Raw genomic sequence first — 22,194 nt, forward strand, 5'->3', positions numbered from 1 at the left:
AGGATCCCTTTCTATCCACACTGCATTGCTTACAAAATGGACAGTGGCCATGTACAAAGGAGAACTCTGATACTCAAGTTCAGTACCTGCTCAAGAGGCAGGCCTGTTGCCTATACTGCCTTGCTGGGAAGCCAACCCGGTGACCAGACAGGAAGCCATCCTACTCTATTAAACCTGCAGAAAAAAGCTATACACTCCCATAACCCCAGAACTCAGGAGGTGGAGGCAGGAGAATCACAAGTTCAAGCTCACTTTTGGCTATGTGAGTTTAAGGCTAGCATGGGTTATATGAAACCCCATCTCAAGTCCCTACTCTCCAAGAGTTAATTTTAAAAATTTATTTAACAATAATACTCAAGTTGGGTGCAGTGAGGAGGACTGCATGGGCTAGATACTGAGACCCTGTCTCTAAAAATGTGTGATAATAGGGGCTGGAGAGAAGGCTTAGCAGTTAAGAGCACTGGGTGCTCTTGCAGAGGACCCAGGTTCTGTTCCTAGCACCCACATGGCAGCTCACAACATCTGCAACTTCCGTTCCAGATTGGATGTCCTCTCTGCCTTCAAGGGCACCAGGCACTCACTTGGTACATAGTCACACAGGCAGGTGAAATACCCATACCCATACATAAAAATGCTAATATGTAATAATAATTACTTAGAATAATCAACAGAGGAGTGGATGATACTCATTCGTGGTGGCTGAAATGGCTAGAAGGCTAACAGGAAATGCCTGGTGAATGGTCACTTCAGCCTCAGTTCAGAATAGACAGCCCTTATTACTATTATTTTACCACTGTGGCAGCCACAGCATGAAAGTGCTCATCTGGGCTAGGGATATTTCAGTGATGGAGTGCTTGCCTAGCTTGTGTGAGGTCCTGGATTTGAGCCCCAGCATGGCAAACCAAATAAATGATCATTTTAACCTTGCTAGTGGTGGCCAGCAAAGGCTGTTCCAGAAGCCTTGCCCTGGGAGGTGTGTGGAATCTTCCGCCCCATGTGTGGAGAAAGGTGACCAGCCCTTCAGACCAGCACTCTCCAGTGGAATCGCCACACAGAATGCAAGCTGGAGTTTCCTGGGGCCACGCATGAGGGGAGAGGTGACACCTCAAGGTCAGACTTCTGGCCTCCAAAGCTGTGAGAACTGAGCCCATGTTGTTAACCCCCTCCCATTTTCTTCCCTAACCTCCTTTGCCCCTCTTTGTGGCAACTTGTTAAGGAAGCCCCAGGATGCTCTGGGAAATGCTGCAGAACTGTGGTCTGAGCCTGAATTGAAATCAAAGCCAGAAACACTATAGACAATCACTTAGGAGCTCTCTCACTCTTGAGACTCACAGCCAGGAGGGCTCAGGATGTTGTGTCAGTCACTTCTGAGCTGCATACAGACACCCATCTGGATGGTCATAGCACTGGTAGTTTTCCAAAGCAGCCAGAGAAGGTGTCAGGAGCCGTTTAAACCTGAGACAAGTAGTAGAGACACAGGAGAAGCAAGCCCCTGTGTCTGCCCAGCAAGGTCCGGAGGCTGCAGACCTCTGCCCCTGGATTTGTTGGATCGGGTCTGTGTGGTAGCCCCAAAAGTCTGAAATCATTTCCAACACTTAGAAATACGGATAGTTGGGAACTGGTTTGATGCTCAGACTGTGAAGTGCTTGCTGTGCAAGCATCGGGACCTGACTCCAATCCCCAGAATCTCTGTAAAAACAACCCAATATGGTGGTGTGCACTGGTGATCCTAGCATCGTGGGGTGGGGCGGGGGAGACCAGCAGGTCCCTAGGGCTCCCTGGCCAGACAGCCTAGTCTACTGACAAGCACTAGGCCAGTGGGAGACCCTGTCTCAAAGAACAAGGTAGACCTCTGAGGAATGACACCCACAGTTGACCTCTGACCTCCAGATGCATGTACACACATGCACACCTCCCTACATGCAAATAGGATAGCCAATATTTTTTTTAAGATTTTATTTATTTAGTATACAGTGTTCTACATGAATGTATGCCTGCACACCAGAAGAGGGCACCTGATCTTATTCTAGATGATTGTGAGCCAACATGTGGTTGCTGGGAATTGAACTCAGGACCTCAGGAAGAGTAGGCAGTGCTCTTAACCTCTGAGGCATCTTTTTAGCTGTTGGACAATGTTTCAAAACAACTTTTTAGATTATTGTGAAAGTGTGTAAATTCTGGTCACATAGGCCCTCATTCCCAGTTGGTGTAATTGGCTGGCACTAAGTCCCAGCTGCCATTAGCCCCAGTTCTCAGTCTTCCCCGCTGCCCTGGTACTGGTGAGCTGTAATCCCTGACAGACTCCTTCAGTGAGTAAGACTCTGTGGCTGTGGAGACAACCAGATAGGTAGCCAGGACCCTAAATATCCACCCACTTCTCCAGCCTATTGTACCTTGGCATGAGGGCACAAGAGTACCTGGGAACCTGGCTAAGTTGGATTCTATTTGAGAAGCAGCCCAAGGCTTTGATTCGCATAGACAGACAGTGACTCTTTGTTCCTGCCTCCTGTACCCCTGTGGTGACTTTTATTACTTAATTATTACATGCCCCATGCCTCTGAGCAGCCTAATTTATAGCCATGCTTTCTAACGACACTGTGTGCGTAATCTGGAAATATCTACCCCAAGAGGCTGCTCCCAGCGAACAGCCCTCTTCCCCAAAGCCCCACTGAATCCATCACTTCACACCAGCTTTTCAGCCCTCCCCCAGCCTGGCTGACCGACTCAGCGTCCTGCTCTGGCCAGCCCAGCAATTCTTATTCTCTGAGACAAGGCAGTGGGGGCTGAGCCAAGGGGAACCTATGATGCCGTGAGTTATGGCAGGCAGCTCTGGCCTGGGTCCTCTATGGCCACCCACAAGCTGGCTAGTTTCTGTTCTGGCTCATTAACGTAGATAAACAGGTGCAGAGGCTGGCCTGGTGTGGAGAAAACTCAGGCCATAAATTGGATGTTATTGCCCCTGCATGGTCTCCAGTTTCCGAACTAAGCCTGGACTCGCAGCCGTGGTCCACTAGGCTCAGCTCCTCTTCAACTCCTGGCATTCACTCTACCTGCATGGCTTCCCTAGACTTTTGGCCCTTTCCTTCTGGGTGGAATTCTCCTTGCCAGCACATGCACATTCATGCACGCCCCCCATATGTCATCTCTCCTTTGCGTATGGGCCTCAATTGTGGGGTTGCCTCCTTCAAGGGCTAGGTGTCCTTTCACCAGAGCAAAAGCCCGTTTATCCCTCTTCTGGACCCAGTGGACCTCAACCACTGAATGGCGGCCAGCCCCGAGGCTAGAAACAATTCTGTACCTGTTGTGGGCTGACAGGGCTCCACCCTGTATAGACATGTGGGAGGGGAGCTCTGTTGGTAAAGACCCAAGTTAAATCCCTAGAACCCTTGTTAAAACAAAACAAAGCTGGGAGTGGCAGAGCACACTTTTAATCCCAGCACTAAGAAGGTGGAGACAGGTCCAAGGCTGATGCTGGCCAGCCAGCCTAACTGAATCAGCAAGCTCCAGGCCACTGAGAGACCCTACCTCAGAACACATGGTAGACAGCACCAGAGGATGACAACTGAGCTTAACCTCTGTCTTCTACACACATGTGCACACACGGACACACGGACACACACACACACACACACACACACACACGGGGGGGGGGGCAGGAAAAATGGAAGGCAGATGAGAAGAGAAAGGGAAAATAAATCTTAGACAAATTTTTGACAGATACATTTTCCTCTGTTTGCTCGGTGCAAATTAAGCTGCATGTATTATGGTAAATTAACAGATTAAATTGGTGGAATTCGCCTTCAGGGAGGATGCCACCTTCTCACGGGTGGAGTGGTGCCAGATGCTGAACATCTCAGAGCAACTACCAAAACAAACCCAAGTTCCTCCACTTAAGTCCCACACCTCAAAAGAAAGCGCACAAGTGGATATCAGTTTAAATATAAAACAAATGCTGTCAGGTGCACAGGAGAAAACCTTTGAGATTTAGAGTGAGGTAAAGCTATTTATTCATTTAGGATTTTGAGGCAGAGTCTTATGTAGATAGGCTTCCTCAAACGCATTCTATAGCTGAGGATGACTTTGAACTTCTAATCCTCTGGCCTCCATCTCTGAAGTACTGGGCATGCCTGTAAAGGAATGAGGCACCATGGTAGGTTTGAGCAGAGCTGAGGCATCAAACCCGGGACTTCCTGCATGCTAGGCAAGCACTCTATCCACTGAGCCACATGCCCTGCAAGTCCCCTACCCCCCCCCCATTCTTGACCTTTCCAGGAGGTGTTGTTAGGAACCAGTTACCCTATTTTCTTCTGAACCCATTATTGTTGCGATGTTACAGCTCTCCTATTTATTTGCTTGTGTGTGTGTGTGTGTGTGTGTGTGTGTGTGTGTGTGTTTTAAGTTCTGTTTTTTATTGAAGCTCTTTCTAACTCCAACATTAGTGATTTTGCCACAGGCTGAGGCCCCTGAAGTAACAATTACAGTTGCCCTTCCTGCACACCTCTCTTTTGAGGAGCAGAAAGGGTTCACACAGAAAAGCTTAATTATTTATCCTCACTAAATGTGTGCAGGAAAGAGCGGTATTGGGGAAGCTGATGCCCAGAGAGGTCAAACGGCTTGCCCAGGGTCACACAGCACAAACAAGCATAGGAGCTTGGACTCCCAGCCTTCCAGCTACAGATGCCACAGCCCAGCAAATTCTAACCAGCTTTCACCAAGGGCAGTTGTTAAGGATGAACGAGGCCAGGTCCAGGGAGTCTGGCTACTTTCACAGGAAACCCCAGACTTGCCCAGGCATTGCTTTCTGTCACTAGACAGACACTGTGTTTCCTGGTCCCCGCCAACCCCACGTGGTGGGGCAGTGTCCTCCTTTTCCATCCTGCTCTAGTCAGCTTTCCCAGGTCATTCTCTGGGAATCTCCAGGCTGGAGTTATACTCTGTCCAAGAATATCCAATTTGCAGCTCAAGGTAACTATGAGTTCAGCCCAACACAAAATCCTAAGCTTACTTAAAACCTGAAGGGCTCGTGTAGCCCAGGCTAGCCTCAAACTCACTATGTAGCCAAGGAAAACCATGAACATCTGATCCTCCTGCCTCTACTTCCCAAGTGCTAGGATTGCAGGCATGTACCAGACGTGGCTGGGGATTGAACCCAGGGCCTTCTGCATTCTAGGTCTGTACTCTATCACTCTTGGCCCCTAGTTTTTGAAGCAAGTGTGTGTGTGTGTGTGTGTGTGTGTGTGTGTGTGTGTGTGTGTGTGTGTAACTGGGTTTTTGTCATTGGTTCTCCAAATGTGCAGGCTGCAGGTGGACAGCCCTATGTAAGCCCAGATAGTTCTTCATCCAACAACATTCTCAGATAAACACTAAGTATGGGCAGAGGCCTTTGAACTCTCTTGAATGCAGCTTCCCGGCCCACCTGCGGAGCCCAGGAAGGGGCTGTGAGAGAAGTGAGCATCTTCTCAGACAATCCCATAACAGGGATAGCCCTGCTATTCTTAGAAAGGGTGCAGGGACTCAGGGCAGTATTGATATCTCACCGTGAAATCCTCATGACAGCGGAATCTTGGGTCTCTCAACCTCTGGAGGCTGGCCATGCCTTCCTGAGCATGTCAGGGGGCTAGAGTCATGGACACCTGTGGCTCTCAGCTTCATATTAGATCTTGAAAATCATGCCCCCAAGCCACCTGGGTAGGCTCTTCGATTCAATGCCTCCGGAAGGCTGGCTGTTCCAAGCTCAGGGGTTGAGGCAGCAGGGATGGCAGTCAGGGGAGGGCAGGACACCCCTCGGGATGGTAGGGTCTGACCAGTTACCCAGATTTTTGAAGCTCTTCTGAGTGCTGAGAGAGAAGAGGTAGATGGGGGAGGGGATGGCGTACAGAGGTCTGGGAGGGGCAGGAAGAACTGAGCCAGGTCCACTTCAGACTTGGGGAGCTTGGTTGAGACCTGGGTCTCCCAGGAAGGGGAAGAGACTGACTGCTAGGAGATGTTGGGGCTTTCAGGGAATGAAAACATGCTCTATTGTCACTGGATATCAAGACTTATAAATGTACTGGTTAACACTGGGGCCCATGCACTCGGCCCTGCTGCTTCCCCTGGCTCTGAAGTCAGCTGGGGACCAGACCGTGGGTTCTCACACAGCATCTGCTGTGGTGGCCGAGCCACTGCTAAGTGTTCTGACAAATCCTTTGCTCTGAGAAGTCCCTTCTGGCCCTGATGCTCCACCCTCAGCCACACCATGTCACAATTAAGTCTAATGGTGAAAAAAGTGGGGAACAGATGAGACGAAAATCAGCTCTGGCTCCAGGTGTGCCTTGAGAAAGTTCAGATTCGCCCCATCAAATCCATCTTCAAAGCTTTGCGGTGGATACCCCAGACCAAGGCTTGATCTCCAATGAGGCTCAGGGTGAGCACACAAGGGAGATGGAGGGGATCATTTGCAAATGTGAGGTTGACATGGGTGCAGTGTGCTGTCGGGTGGGCACAAATGAGGGCTGACAGCTCTGATTTGCCCGCCGCCTCGGTGCGAGAGCTCTGTGGATCAGAGGGGCCTTCTCATAGAAACTCATCTTCATCCGAGATGCTCATTAAAACTTTGTCGAGCCCAGAACTTGGCGGGAGCCAGGAAAGTGAAGACGCCTTCTGAGGGACTCTAGGTACACATTTGTTGAAAGGTGTTTAAGAAGGAGATTCGGGTCTGACAAACTGGATTCAGTGCAGCGCTCCGTTCACAGCGGGCTAAAATAATTGGTCATCAGTGACTACTAATTCCATTTAGTAGCCAGAGGCGATTTTTTTCTTCCTAGAAAATCAATGACAGCACGGAGGCCTGTTCAATGTGATTCCACTCCAGATGGGCCCTTCTTTCACGCTTGACGCCTCTTCCAGTGGAGACAGCTATTTTGTTAAAATAAAATTAAAAATTCGTCCTTAATACGCCAGCGGCTTGCTGCTCCTGCAGAGCCAGGAGCTGTTGGCATGGACATTCACATAGCCTCAAGGGGATGAAAGAGTGGACAATGAACCAAGTGTGGTGGCTCATGCTTGGAAATCTAGCTACTGGGAAGATGAGGCAGGGGGATTGATGCAAATTTGAGACTAGCCTGGTCTACATATGGAGCTTGAGACTAGTCAACATAGCATAGATCCTGTTTCAAAAATAATTTGAAAAAGAAAAAGAAAACTGGACAGTGTCCTCCATCTGGGTCTTGTACAGTCCACAGGCCTTGACTGTGAGCCATGCACTTTAGAAAGAGGGAGGTCTGAGTGTCGTGCTTCTCTTCTGGTTTGGATCACAATCCAGCCTTTCATTCAGGCATGATGGTACATGCCTTTTCCAGCACTCAATAGACAGAAGCAGGCAGATCTCTATGAGTTTGGGGCTAGCCTGGTCTACATAGTTCCATAGTTCCACAGTAAGACCCTGTCTTAAAAAAAAAAACAACAAAAAACAAAAAACCAGCCCAAGGCAGTGCCAACTAAAGAGACCTCTTGTCCTCTCTCACTCCTGGAACTTATCCCAGACCCAGGTATGGCTTCCAGAGATGGCCATAGTATTCTAGACAGCAGCAAGTGGCCAGCCAGGTTGCCTTTCTTCTCTGCAGATATGAGGCTACGGTGGCTCATGGTGTGGCTCCCCAGGGACTGTAAGGATATGTTCACTGAGGACTTAGCTTGTGCTTAAAACCCTGGCAAGCAAGCCTGCCCCTGCACTAGTCTTCATATTCTTCCTTTGCAACTTGTCTCAAGGTCTGGGGAGCTGGCTCAGTCAGTGACATCATGAGGACCCAGGTTTGGTCCCTGAAACCATGTGGAAGGGTGGGCATTGTGACACATGCTTGTCATCCTGTCACTGAGGAGGTAGAGATAAGACTATTCCTGGAGCTAAGTGGCCAGCACACACTCACACTCCACACACACAGAGATGCTCCACACACAGTACTCACACACACACACACGTACTACACACACTCATACACATACACACATTCTCTCTCACACACACATACATGCACATACACACATTCACATACTACATACACACACACCACACACATAGACTCACATGCACAACACACACATACAAACACATACACATATATTGTCCAATCCAGCCAACTTATCAGGTCTGTGTTTGAAAGGAGGAGTGAGGATTGAGGAAAGAAATAGACAAGAAACAGAAGATAGAGTCAGGAGGGCATCCAGTGAACACTGTGATCCACCTTTAAGGGCTCTCCATCCTTCCCCCACTCCAGTGCCTGCTCTATGGTACCTGAGGTGGGGTGATGTGAACAGCATGGGGCTTGAGCATGAGCAAAGAGTCCTCGGGAGGCAGAAGCAGGCAGATCTGTGTGAGTTCAAGGCCAGCCTGGTCTACAAAGCAAGTTCCAGGAAAGGCTCCAAAGCTACACAGAGACACCCCTGACTCAAAAAAATAAAACAAGCAAACAAAAAAAACAAAAAAAAAAAAAAAAAAAAAAAGATTGGGATCTGAATTTGAGCTACAGAGCTCAAGTAAAAGAGCCAAGTATGGGGCTTGTGGGGTTCACACTTAATCCCAGTACCGGGGAAGTGGAAACAGCACATCATTCAGGCCAGTTTAACCTACTCAGCCAGTGAGAGGCACTGCCTCCAGAAAACAAGGTGGGTGGTGCCTGAGGAATGACACCTGGCCTCCACGTACACAAACACACACACACACACACACACACACACACACACACACACACACACACACACACACACACACACGCAGAGATGCCTGTGTCTCAGGTGGGACATTCCAACTTTCTAGCCTGGACAGAGCTAAGGAATCTACAATTTCCCAGGTTCACTCCACCCCCAGTCCTATGATTTTGTGCAAGTTGTGACTCTGAGTGATTCCCTGCAGAGAACTCTAACCCTGCTGGCCATCTGCCTTTTGAAGGAACTGAGGAGGGAGGGCTGGTTAGTCCCCATCCTCCTTCCTGCCTTATGCCTTGGCTTTTTCTCTTGTACAACAGGAAGGGTGGTGACCAGGCCCTGGCAGGACTCAGAGCTAATTAGATGCCAAGATCTCTGGCCTCACAGATTACTTCTTAATTGTTTGTGGGTTTAACATAAAAGCTAATGATGGAGGGGGAGGCACCATCACAGCATAGTCAGGACTTCTAGATTGTCTAGGGGGTCATTTGCAACTCATTAACATTCATCATCAGGGTGATTCAATTAGCAGCTCCCTGGCACAGGTGTCCACCCCCAGTGTGGCAGAGGCCTTGGGCTGAAGTGGAAAGGAAGGTGGTTGGGAGGCACATTCTCCAGAGGGCTGGGAAGTTCAACAGGGGGGCTCCTGGCACCTGGGAGCAAGGGGAGAAGCAGCTGATCACCCCTCCAGGAAGGGTGGGAACGGTAGAAAGAGCAGTGGGCTGGGAAATGGAAACTAGTTCTCACTAAAAGCATGTGGCTCACAGCAGTATGACTTTTCTGTTCTGTGTTACAGGGGAGCCGAGCCCACCAGGCCCCAGCAGCCTCTTCATGGTGTGGAGAGGAGGATGCTGCAGAGAGACGTGAGGCCAGCACCTGGGAGGTTGGTCCCTAGCCCACTGTGCACTGGCCTCCAGCTCTCAGTGAAGCCTGACTGGGAAAACCTGAGGCAGAGCTGGCAGCACGGGATACAGTGGGAAAGCCCCGGGAGGAAGCAGCCAGCCTTGTTAGCGCTGACCTTGGCACCCAACAGCTCCTGATGAATGGGGTTCAGCCTGGACGGGCCCCATGGGAGCCGCAGACGATCCATTACAGGCCCCCTGTTCCCCATACCACAAGCAGCAAGCTGGGGATAAATCTCTGTCTGGGCAGCCAGAGAGCCAAAGGGGAAACAGCACAGTATGAAAAATGTCTCTGTCCTGGCCCTAGCTACAAAGCCCATGAGAAAGGAGAGGAGGGAGTACCCCAAAGAGGCAGGAACCTCAAGTGTAACCTTATCTCAGGCCACTGCTCAGTCTGAGTCCCTGAAAAAACAGATTCATGGAAGCCTGCAACCCTGAGGACAAGGACTCCTGCCCCTGCTGGGCAGCTGGACAGATCCAGATGCTGCCAAACCACCACCTCTGCAATCCCCTTCAGCTTCTGCAAGGACCCTGGCTGAGCCCTCACCCTTCCACTAGGTAATACTGTAACCTTTCATGAGAGAATAGAACTTGGTGCCTCAGTTTCCAGCACTCACTACAGAAGCTGCCTAGAGTATCACTCAGCTCCAGGGAAAGCTGAGTCCTCAGAATCTGAGCACCAGGGTCATGCTGAAAACTGTAACCAGTTATTCCAAGCACAGCTGGCCGTTGGGGTCGCCCAACTGCATCGGACCACTACCATCACCACAGTCACAGCTCACATGAGGAGCTACGTTCTCTTCCAGGGTCTTGCTCCGCCTCCTGGAAACCTGTATGTACAGTCATCATGGAGGGAGGCTGTTTTAAGCCTGGTACTACCACCAACTAGCTCTGTGGCCTTGGTCAGTGTCCCCACTGACAGAATAGGTATGTTAGTTCCCATTCATTGTGAGCAGTTAATGAGATAGTGTATAAGGGGTGCTCACTGCTGCACCCAAGGGTCACATAGGGAAGACAGTGGGAATACCAGCCAGGACTGAGGCCCCCCAGACTCAGGGGTCCTCCTGTAGGTCTCTGAAGCCCTCCATTGTCTTTGTCATGGCCTCGGGGAGTTGAATTGAGGCCAGATGTGGTGTCTCCTCTGCATCTCTTCCCAATCAACAACAGGACTCTATTCTTGGCACTCCTTCCTTGTCCCACACCCCATCCTGGCAGCTCCCCTCTCCTAAATGTATAGAGTCTTCTTTGTTATCATCATTTACTACTACTATTACTTCTTTCTCCTCCTCCATTTCCTTCTCACTCCCTCTCTTTCTTTTCTTTTGAGAAAGGATCTCACATAGCCCAGGCTGTCCTTGAAATCCTTACGTAGCTGAAGATGATCTTGAATTTTTCATCTTCCTGCCTCCACCTCCCAAGTGCTAGGGTTACAGCCATGTATTACCACCATGCCTGGTTTATCCAGTTTGGGGGTGATCAAACCTAGGACTTTGCCCATGTCAGGAAGCAAACTACCAATTGAGCCACTGTCCCCAGTTCTGCCTGGCATTTTTTAACATGAGGCTCCAGGTATGAGCCGAGCAGCAAGGGGGTCACCCTTGTTTTTTAATTTCTTCCTCTACAAATGCAGCCAAGGGACACAGTGTCTGAGGCAGCACCATACTGCTCACCCATCAGCAGAGTCTGTGAAGTGACACAGGAATGCCTGGCCATTCTGTCCCTTCTCGGAGTCTGAAGCTGACTATACTTTCAGTCACTGTCTTGAAGCCTGAAACAGACCTGGACCTCGTTTTTCCCCCAACAACAACTTAGCCAGGACCTGTGTGTGCCAGACAGAGACTAAGGCTCTGATGTCATTTTTCTTTCTTTGCTGTGTTGGGCATAGAACCCAGGTGTCACTCACAATAGGCCCGTGTTCCCCAGTCTAACAATGAGAGTGAGTGATGAAACTGAGACTGTCTCAGTGTTCTGGGGCCTGAACAACCAGAAGGGAAAATCTGCCTGAAGCTGAGGTACAGTTACTGTGGTGTGAGGCAAGCTGGATCTTGGGGAAGGACCCTCAGTTGCAGGCTCCTCCCAGCTCCCAGCTGGGTCTTCCCAGATCTCTTGGCTCCCCCTTGTGGTCAGCCAGGCCCCTCAGCAGCCACAGGGCCCTGCCTATAACAACATCTCCCCTGCCTGGACTTTGGATATCTGGCTTGGATTTGGGTATTGGCTCCAGCAAAAGCAAAATAAGGCAGTGTGATTGATGCGCCCACCGTAAATTTGATAAATAAATCAGCTTGGCAGAGAGATTCACAAGACCTGTCAGGCGGGAAGCATTTATTTAACTGCCTATGAAACTTCTTTCATTCTTCACTCTTGTCTCCTCAGGCTGGTGATGCCTAAGAACAGGGCGAACAGCACCCACAGAAAGTCAGAGGTAACAGTCCCTGCTTCTCATTCCTCCACCACCCTAAAGCTTTCAGATCCTTGATCTGTCTGTCCAGATCAAACTAGCTGGGTGAGCCAAGACCTCTGTGGAAGGAGTGCATTGCTACAGGCTCAATACTCGAATCTCAGTGTGGTCGTGTGATCATGCATTCACTCAGCCAACGTTTACTGAAGGCCTCTTCAGCTCTGAGCCTCTAGTCAGAACTGGAGATAGTGAGATGGGCAGGGGCAGGCTTGGAGCAGCCAGTGTGGTGAAGCCTTGGAATGTTCAAACACAACACACACACACACACACACACACACACACACACACACACACACACACGCTATACTGTCACTTAGTGAGGATGCAGATAAGAGTTTCCAATATGGAATAGTGACAGTGACAGACAGACAGGTGTGTCTGGCCTATGATCAGGGTACTCTTTGCTGGATGAGGGATGGACCTCCCCCTGGTGACTGTCCCTGAGGGTGTCATGAGGCAAAGTGGTAGGAGAGACTCAGCTGCCTGGACTCTACCAGCTCCGACTCAGGCTGTTGCCTGGCTCCACATCTCTGACTCACTGTTACCGAGAACACAGGACCAATTAGCCACAGGAACAATTAAGATATGCGAGGGCATGGGCACCCCCTCCCCACAAGCCCTTATTAAAATACATCAATAATTAAGCATGCCTTTAATAGCTACATTTCTGCCTGCAGACATGTCTCTGTACAGGCCTCAGGATGCAGCATGCGTTGAGATCTGTGTTATGGCCTTCTGTACTGGTGATGAGGTTTTTACAGTCCCACCCTGACTGAATGCTGGCATGGGAGAGTGAACTGGAGCTGGAGAATTTCCAGTGTTTCACAGATGTTTGACCATAGAGGTGAAGCCTTCCCAGCTGGAGCCAGACCCTGTACAAACCCTACACTCCTCATCTTCCTAGTTGAGATAAGGCCTGACCCTCCCTCTCAAGGCCTTGGGGTGTGTAGACTGGCCCTGCCACAGTGGTTAGCTTTGTGCATAAAAACACCCTTGATGTCTAAGTGTTGCTTCAAAGGACAAGAAAGAATCATAGTGAGCTAAGAGATCAAGAGTAGCGATGGTGGGACAGCTGTCATGTCTGCACTGGGTGCAGGGGGAGAGGCAGGGGGGTCAGATGTTCAAAGCCATCCTTGGCTTCATAGCAAGTTCTAGGCCAGCCTGGGATACATGTGATGCTGTCTCAAAAAATAAAGCAACTATGGGATCTTCACCAGGAAGTCCAAGCTCTGATACCAGAGCATGACACATAAGACAGACCTGAGATAGGCCAGGCTAGCAAGAATGGGAGACAAGGAGGGCATGGGTGAGACACAACTGTCCAGGCTTCTGTTTGTCTAGAAGGGCAGGAAATCCAGTCTTTATGTACAGTCCTGCCTTCTTTGCTTTTAATGAAGAAACCTGTTCAAGCTTTAAAAACTGTGTGGTGTGGTGTGGTGTGTGTGTGTGTGTGTGGTGTGGTGTGTGTGTGTGTGTGTGTGTGTGTGTGTGTGTGTGTGTGTGTGATGTATGTGTTGTGTGTGTGTGCTGTGTGGCGTATGTTTGTGATGTGTGGGTATGATGTGGGTATGTGATGTGTACAATGTGGGTATATGGTATATGATGTGTGTGTGTGTGTGTGATGTATGTGTTGTGTGTGTGTGCTGTGTGGCGTATGTTTGTGATGTGTGGGTATGATGTGGGTATGTGATGTGTACAATGTGGGTATATGGTATATGATGTGTGTGTGTGTGTGTGTGTGTGTGTGTGTGTGTGTGTGTGTGTGCGTGTGGTGTGTGTGTGTGTGGTGTATGTGTGTGTGTGATGTATGTGACATGGGTGCACATTGAAAATGCCATGGCACAATGTGGAAGTCAGAAGACACCTTCAGGTGTTGGTCCTTGCCTTCCACCTTGTTTGAGACAGATTATCTTGTTTGCCACTGCTGGTATGTATCAGGCTAGCACACCTGGAGCACCTCGGTGCCCACCCATCTCTGCGGAGTGCTGCAGGTACAGATGTTTGACTGGTTTACATGGGTTCTGGGGTCCAGATTCAGGTCTTCCCTCTTTCCTGGCAATTCCTGAGCCATCTCTCTAGCCCTCCCTCCTTTTTAAAACTTGTTACATGAGACAAGGGAACCTCTCTGCCTTGTCCCCTGACCCTTCTGCACTCATGCCCATGGGTCATGTGGCCCTGTCTTCCAGATGTCTGCTCAGAGCTCTGCTTTTTTTTGGGGGGGGGAGGGTGCTCCAAGACTGGTGATTGCAACGAACCTCTCCTCCTTAGATGAAGGAATCTCACTACCAAAAAAAGTAACTGAGGGATTCCAAAGCTGGGTTTTCTTGGGGGTGTCTAGCAAAGGGGGACACACCTGTGAGAAACATAGAAGGTGAGGTCGTGTTCCGCCTTTGCACTCTCCAGGATCCCTTGTGGTTGCCTTGGCTTAGCGCCCTATTTCCCATGTGGCTTGCATGGGTCTGCTCTGTCCAAGACTTTATTTTAACACATCTTAGAGGAATGTAGGTGCTGCTCATTTACTTCATTATTTATTTATTGGGCCAAATCACTCCAACAATTCTTGTGCCGTCAAGTATAATCTGATTTGGTTTTCAACATGCTTTTAAAGTAAAGAAATAAATACAGCAGAGGTTTGTTAAAGGTGATCACCAGGGAATGGGCCTTGAACCCATAACTTTAAAGTAATAGCCCCATTACAGGGCGGGGCGATGGGTTTTTAACTGTTCCCAAGCATGTAAGTCAGAAGGGTGAGGTGCTCACCACACAGTCTGGGCAGCTCCAAGCCCTTCCCGAGGCCATTTAACCTCCATTTACAAAGAAATAAAGCGAAATTGATGCTGATCAGGCTGGCTAGGGGATATTTCTGATCCATAAAAGCCCTCTGCCTGCAATTTGTGGAGTGGCCCTGTCACATGGGAAAGGCCTCACTGATAAAGATGGAGCTTTATGGCCCAATACTCACGGCTAACAGCAACCTAATGCCACATTTTCATTTCTGTGCAATTAATGTTAATGTCGACTACGAAATTGTCATTAAATACCATTTTAAAATCCATTCAATTTGCATATGCAAAGCTCATTTACCATCACAGGAGAAGCAGCCGGCACTTCATCACGTCCTTGCCCTGAAATTGTGGCCACTCTGTTTTATAGCAATTTAAGATTTTTATATTGGGAGCTGATGATAATGCATGGCCTTTTTGAGCCCAACTGACTTGAAGGATGGAAAACTGAAGTCCCCCAGGGACCAGAGGTTCTGGATGTCTGAGCCAAACCTACATTAGAAAGAGGGGGGCCATAGGGAGGAGCCTCAGATAAGGAGCCTGACACCTGACTGTAGGCCTGGCTCCATTAGCAGCAATGCTGTGTGACCTTGGGGCGTTCTCCTCACCTCTCTGAACTCTCTACTTCTCTTGTTTTCAATAAGATCTCCCAGTCAAGTGATTGCTAATATATGTTCTAATATTAAATGTTTCAAAATAGAAGAAGTTTACTTAAGAATCTGAGCCAACTAGGCGGTGGTGGCACACGACTTTAATTCCAGTACTTGGGAGGCAGAGCCAGGAGTATCTCTGTGAGTTCAAGGCCAGTTTAGTCAACAAAGCAAGTTCCAGGACAGCCAGGGTTGTTACACAGAGAAACCCTGTCTCAAAAAACCAACAACAAAAAGAATCTGGGCCAGGCTCTGACTTGCATAAATTTGGGGAGGTCAGTTAACCCCTCCTGGCTTCCTGTGGATAGATAGGACCCCTACTAGTCTCCAGTGAATATCTAATGAAGGTTTACAGAAAAAATGGGGAGAGAGAATGCGGTTACTGGTGTGGCTCCCCTATTACACAGGAGGAGGAAACAGAATTCCCAAGTGAAAAAGACTGTCAAAACTCAAGGCACAGCAATCACATTCTAGAAGCCCATATATGAAACAGAAGAAAGTAGGAAGAAGTTCAGAGAAGTAAAGAGAGCTACCAAGGTCACACAGGAGATGGTTCACTGAACTGAGCTGAACCAAGCTGGCAGGCTCTCTGCCTAGTGCTTCCTCCTTTGGGGAATTGGGAACAAAGACAGAACCTGAAGCTAACTCTTGACCCAGACTCTTCCCTGATACCAAACTGTCTCAAGGACTCTAGGATGGGCTGCTGCAGGAATTCTGTCACAGCTCGGCTGACCAATTATGAGGGACCACTTGGCCCAAGAGGTGGAGTTAGAGAAGAAGATATGTGACCCGAATACCCTAATAAAAGACCTAAAAGGCCTGAGCAAGGCAAAGGTCACTCTCTTGGACTGTGGGGGGCTTGCTGAAGTGATGGCTTGGTGACCTTCCTGGTTGCCACTGGGGATGAGAGGAGAGGCAGCGTTGCAGCCTCCTTCTGTATTGAGAGTGTACTGCATTGTCTGCACCTGTTAATAAACCTAACTTGATTCCAGAATTCCAGCCCTCTTCAATGGGCTATCATGGTGACTCTTCAGTCTGCAGGGACAAGGCGAGGAGGGCACATTTGTGAAGCTGAACTGCTGTTATCCAGAACCCAGGTGATCAGTCCAGCTTTCCCACATGTCTTGCCACCACCATACCCCAGGTTTTAAGGGTGGTGTGCACAGAAATGCACTTGTAGTGGGAGGTGTTGGGCCAAAATGAAAAGAGCCAGACTGGACTCTGAAGAATTTGAGCATTTTTCCTGGCAAGATGGTGTGAACTGGGAAAGCTGCTCGGGTATTAGATATTCTACAAGTCTGACTGACTGACCTTAGAGATTGCAGAGTGGTGGAATGTCGCAGGCCCAGAGCCAGGTTATCCTGAGCTAGCCTCCTTTTGTAAGGTACACACAGACCCCCTCTTCCACCAACCCAAAGCCTAGGAATATCATCAGACTGCATCTGAGGCCTAAGCAGAGGCTTCCCTGTGAGGAAGCTAGTGGGCTGGCGGGGGGGGGGGGGGTTTCACTTTGGAAAGATAAACAACTGGAGGGATGGTGGCTGACAGTGACAGGAATGTGCCCATTACCTCTGGTTAAAGTGATAGGTCTGGGATTCTCACCAACCAACCAACCAACAAAACAGGAGTGGAGTAGCATAGCTCATTGCTGGGGACAGCGGAATCGGGGTCCCTGAATAGCCAAGCTTGATCCCATAGTCCTGTTTGGAGTCAGGGTGAAATGGGTACCCATCATGTACATGGGCTGATTGTAGGGAAACACCCTAGCCCCTCCCAAAGGCAACCCGGACAGGTGCCAGGTGGACCTGGGATTCGCCCATAAGGGCGGGGTGAAGGGAAGTCGGGGTGACATAAAGGAAGGTTCTTAAGGGCTGCACGTGGAGACCCTGGCCCCTTCTCTCTGGCCGCGCTAGCTTGGTTCCTGTAAGCTCGCTCTGGCTTGTGTTTTGCTCTGGTGTTTACCTGAATAAAGAAGTCTTACCATCACGGACTATAGTTCATCTTTGAGCGCACTCGGCAATCCTAAGAGCTGATGTACAGGAAAAAAAAAATATGGAGAGAGACACTCTGAAGGAGGCCGGCATGGGTGCACAGAACTAGGGAGAGGCTGGTCCTGAAAACAGTGAGCAGCCAGCAGGCCTGATGCCGTGGGAAATGTGGGTTCGCTTGGTGTGAAGTGACTGATCTGGGCTCCAGACTGGCTGTTCTTTGCTGTAGAGACCATGGCACTGACATGGGCAGGGACCCATGTGGTCTATGTGATCACAGGACCAGAGAGCTCACTTCTCAGTGTAGCCCATGCTTCCGTGGTACAGGCTAGATTTTCTATGTTTATCTGATGGTTTGTGACAGGAGATTTTTTATTTCATAAGCCAAACACTAATAATATAGTTTACCATGGAATAGTCTAACCACAAAGGTTCATTTTTATTTTATGTGTGTGAGTGTTTGCCTGCATGCATGTATGTGCACCACTTATATGCAGTGCCCACAGAGACCAGAAAGGTGTCAGGTTCCCTGGAATTGGAGTTATACATGGTTGTCAGTCCCATGTAGGTGCTGGGAACTGAACCTGGGTCTTTTTCAAAAGCAACAAGTGCTCTTAACCATTGCTAAGCCGTCTCTCAAGCCCCTAATCTCCTTGCTCTTGGGTTATATTTTGAATTACAGCATCTTAACTACCAACATAGCTCATATGTGCTGAGGGCTCACTGTGTCCAGCTCCTATAAAAAGTCTTCAATGAAGTTAAGCCTTGAAACCTCTTAGCAGGGAAGCAGCAGGCAGTCACTGCTATGACCCCACTGTACGGGTATGGGAACTGAGGCAAGGTTCCTGGCTAGTCACAGTCCAGACTCAAGTCCTCATGCTTTTGCAGCAGGCACTGGATTTAAGGCAGTGTCTTAGGTAGCTCAGGCTGGCTTCAAACTTGTAGGCAATATAGACAAGAATGACTGAATTCCTATCTCCCTGCCTGTGCCTACAAAGTCCTGTGACAGTAGGCATGTGCTACCACACCTGGTCAGTGACCTTGAATAAGAGAAATCTTCAGCCAGCGTACAACTGCTTCCCTCTACAGCTTGGATTCAGCTACTCCAGTGCTCTGCTTCTGGCCCACAGTTCCCTGCTGGCCTTGTCACCCTCGTTAGCCACAGAGTAGGTAGGAGCTGGGTTCCCTGACCTTACCGTGAACGGATCCCAAAAGTCACATTGGGAGGGACAGAGGGTGGCTCCTTCTGTCTCCGGTCTTCCTGGTCGCTGATTCTGATGTCATTAAGTTCACGATAGAGCATATTTTCCCTGGCAGTCACCAAGCCAGCTTTGACAGCCCCACGGTTCATGGCAATATAATTCCGGGTCAGCTCGTGGGGGCAGGTGGGTTGCTGCTTAAACACATTCCAGTGTCCAATGGCTACAGGCAAGGAGATAACAGGGGGATGGGTATCAGTGGGAGGAGAGGGTACAGGGCTCCCATTGTTCTCATCACAGGGGACAGCACTGGCCTGGCCTGGCCTGGCTAGCAAGTCACCTGAAGGGAGGGACAGGTCTCCCAGAGAACCCAAAGGGAGCACACGATGGTCAGCTTTAACTGTCAACTTAGTTTCAACAAGAGATTGTCTGCGTTGGGGTTTGCCTGTGAGTGGTTGTCTCAACCAAGTTGGTTGATGCAGGAGACCCAGTCCACTGTGGGCGGCACCATTCTTAGGCAGGGGTCCTGGACTGTGTAAGAATGGAGAGTCAATCTGAGCACAGGCAAGCATGTGAGCAGGTAGGTGTACATTTATCCTCTCTGCCCTTGACTGAGAATGCAATGTCCGTCTGCCCTATGCTTCTGCCACTGACTCCCCTGCAGTGACCTGGGACTGTGAGCTAAATAAGCCCCCCTCTCCCCAAAACTGTTTGTTGTCGGAGTTCTACCCACCCCGCAGACAGGGTTTCTCTGCGTAGCCCTGGATGTCCTGGAACTCACTCTGTAGACCAGGCTGGTCTCGAACTCAGAGATTCTCCTGCCTGTGCCTCCACCGCCTGACTTTGTTGTCAGAGTATTTCATCAGAACAAATTCCAAACCGGTTGGCTTTGACTTCTACTGGGACCTCAGGGAGTTGGCTCTGAGACTGTGCTTGCTTCATGGTAAAGGATGAGGTCAGTCACACTTGGGGTATCCTTGATGGTTTTCTACTGCTCACTCCTGGACCCCTCGTGGCTCTCCTTTTTACCTGTGGTCTTACCACTGGGGTACCAGCTCTTTCCCTCTTATTTTCCCTCTGTCCCAGCCAAGCAGCCTTATACAAGCTGGCTAAGAGTTGGAAGGAGATGTGGGTCCTTCATCCACTCTCGAATCTCTGTGCTCCCAAGGACACCCACTCACCTTCGGGGACTCCTCCATCTATCCCCCGGATGTAGAGTCCATAATTGAAGTTGATGCCAGGCAGGCTGCAGCTTCTCTCCCGGGGCTTGCCAAGCTCTGCCTGTTGGGGGAAGAGGGCTGAGGTAAGGGGAGGAATCTTAGACTTAGCAGGGGTGACACCATCTCCCATGGCAGCAGGGGGCACTTGGCAGCAAGCACCTTTACCTGCTAAGCCCTCTTGTCCTGTATTTGTCTTTTCTCAAGGGAGAATGTGCATAGATTTATCTCTATTTTTCACGCCCTGCTTATTTTAAAGCTTTTCAGACATGTGAACTTCATCACATCTGTAGACTGTTAAACAAACTTGGCTACTAATAATTTTTTACTTGCTGGGCAGTCGTTTTTGTACACCTTTAAACCCAGAACTTGGAAGGCAGAGGCAGGCAGATCTCTGTGAGTTCGAGGCCAGCTTGGTCTACAAGAGTGAGTTCCAGGACAGCCAGGAAAGTTACACAGAGAATCCCTGTCTTGAAATACAATAATAATTTTTGACTCTAATCTTCCAGTGTGGGTGGGGACAGCTTGACTAGCAGGTGTCTTCAGGGGCTCAGTGTTTCTGGTTTTTCTCTAGATGGGCAGTTCTGTCTTGACAATGGGCTATTCTATGCATTTCCTACACCTAGGACTGGCTTCTTTCTCAATCTCCACATCTCTCTAGAAGTTCCCTGAGGCTGGCGGCCCTGCCCTGCTAGGCACACAGAGCATCTCCCATGCTTTCTTCTTCACACATTAATAATCTCCTGTGGTTCCTCCCATGCCTGCTCTCATTCACTTCTCACAACCATTTAGGGCAGTGGTTCTCAACCAGTGGGCCACAACTCTTTTGGGGAGTCAAACAACCCTTTCAAAGGGGTCGCCTAAGACCATCAGAAAACACATATGATTTATAACACTAGCAAAATTACAATTATAAAGTAGCAACCCAAATAATTTTATGGTCGGGGGAAGGGGTGTCACCACAACACGAGGAACTTTGTGTTAAAGGGTCACAATGTTAGAAAGGTTGAGAACCACTAATCTAGGGGCTCAGGCTCATTGTCCCCCACTTTTCGGATGGGGAGAGTGAGGTTGCATCCACGTGGCCGTGGGTAGGAGGGGCGGAGTCTGGTGGGAACCCCAGTTTTTTGTCTTCAGTCCATGGGTTGAGTAAATGTCAGAGCCACGTGGCTTTCTGGTGCTGTCATCCTGTGGTCTGTGGACACACTCTTGCTGGTGTGTCCATGGTCACAGGCTGAGAGTACCCCTGGTGGCTGGGGTTATGTCCCCCAGGATCTGCCCGTGTTGGGTCATTCTGAGGATCCAGCAGCTCCCGGTTTACAAGATGTTCCATGGTGTGTGAAGGAGAAGTCAGGGAGGGCGCTTCAGAACTGCTCACAGCTGTGGCAGGACCTCACTGGCAGCCCTTGCTGCCTCGGCAACTTTGGCAGCTCAGTATCCCCCGGCTGAGGCAGAAAAGACCCACCATCAGCTGATGGGTCAATAGATGTCCCAGCTCCATCCCCTATACTCTTGGTCCACCCTTTACCCTTAATCTGTCTCTGCTGCCACACCCTCATTCCCAAACTCAAAGTGCCCCCCACTCATCTGAGTGTTTGTATTTTTCTGAGCTGGAGTCATATGTAATATAAGCTGGCTTCAAGCTCACTGAGCCGAGGATGATCTTGAATTTCTGATCCTCCTGCCTTCACCTCCCAAGCGCTGGGATTCAGGCTTGAATTGTCATGCCCAGTTTGTGTGGTGCATGCTAGGCAGTGTCATTGTCACATCCTTTCCCACTCACTTGGGGCTTGGAGGTACCCTTCTTCATTGCCAGGAACACACACATACTAGACCCTCTTGCATGGGGGTCACACAGTGTCTGAGGCTCCTCTTCTTGGTGACACATGGCAGGTGTGCAATAGGTGCCCAAGATTAAAAGCCTCTTGGGGGTAAAGTGATAGCTGGGTTCTTAAGAGTATGTACTGCTCTCTTAGAGGTCCCAACCAATGTTGGGAGGCTTGTAATTCCAGCTCTAGGCGATCTGATGCCCCCTTCTGGCGTCTATGAGTACTACGATCATGTGCACATACCCAAACACAGACATATACATTCACATAAATAAAAAAATAATAATAATAGCTTTGTTTTTTTGTTGTTTTTGTTGTTGTTGAGAGAGGGTCTCACTGTGTGGCCCTGACAGGTATGGCTATGTAGAACCAGCTGGCTTTGAATTCACAGAAATCTGTCTGCCTCTGCCTCCCAAGTAATGGGATTATAGGTATGTACTACCATTCTGGCTAAAAATAATCTGTTAAAGCCTCTTCGGATGGCAGTCT

At 49.4% G+C, this 22,194-nt stretch overlaps 1 protein-coding gene across 1 annotated transcript in view; it reads right to left on the minus strand.

The window, feature by feature from the left end:
* Positions 1-22,194, minus strand: part of Cfap77 (cilia and flagella associated protein 77) — a 123,450-nt gene that overhangs the window by 33,201 nt on the left and 68,055 nt on the right. Inside the window, exons 2-3 of the mRNA XM_027423083.2 lie at positions 19,841-19,940; positions 18,657-18,882 (exon numbers count right to left, since the gene is read on the minus strand). Of these exons, the coding sequence (XP_027278884.1) occupies positions 18,657-18,882; positions 19,841-19,940 (326 nt within the window). The remainder of the gene's footprint in view (positions 1-18,656; positions 18,883-19,840; positions 19,941-22,194) is intronic.

The sequence above is a fragment of the Cricetulus griseus genome, chromosome 6, assembly GCF_003668045.3.
Source record: "Cricetulus griseus strain 17A/GY chromosome 6, alternate assembly CriGri-PICRH-1.0, whole genome shotgun sequence".
Classification (NCBI taxonomy): Eukaryota; Metazoa; Chordata; class Mammalia; order Rodentia; family Cricetidae; genus Cricetulus; species Cricetulus griseus.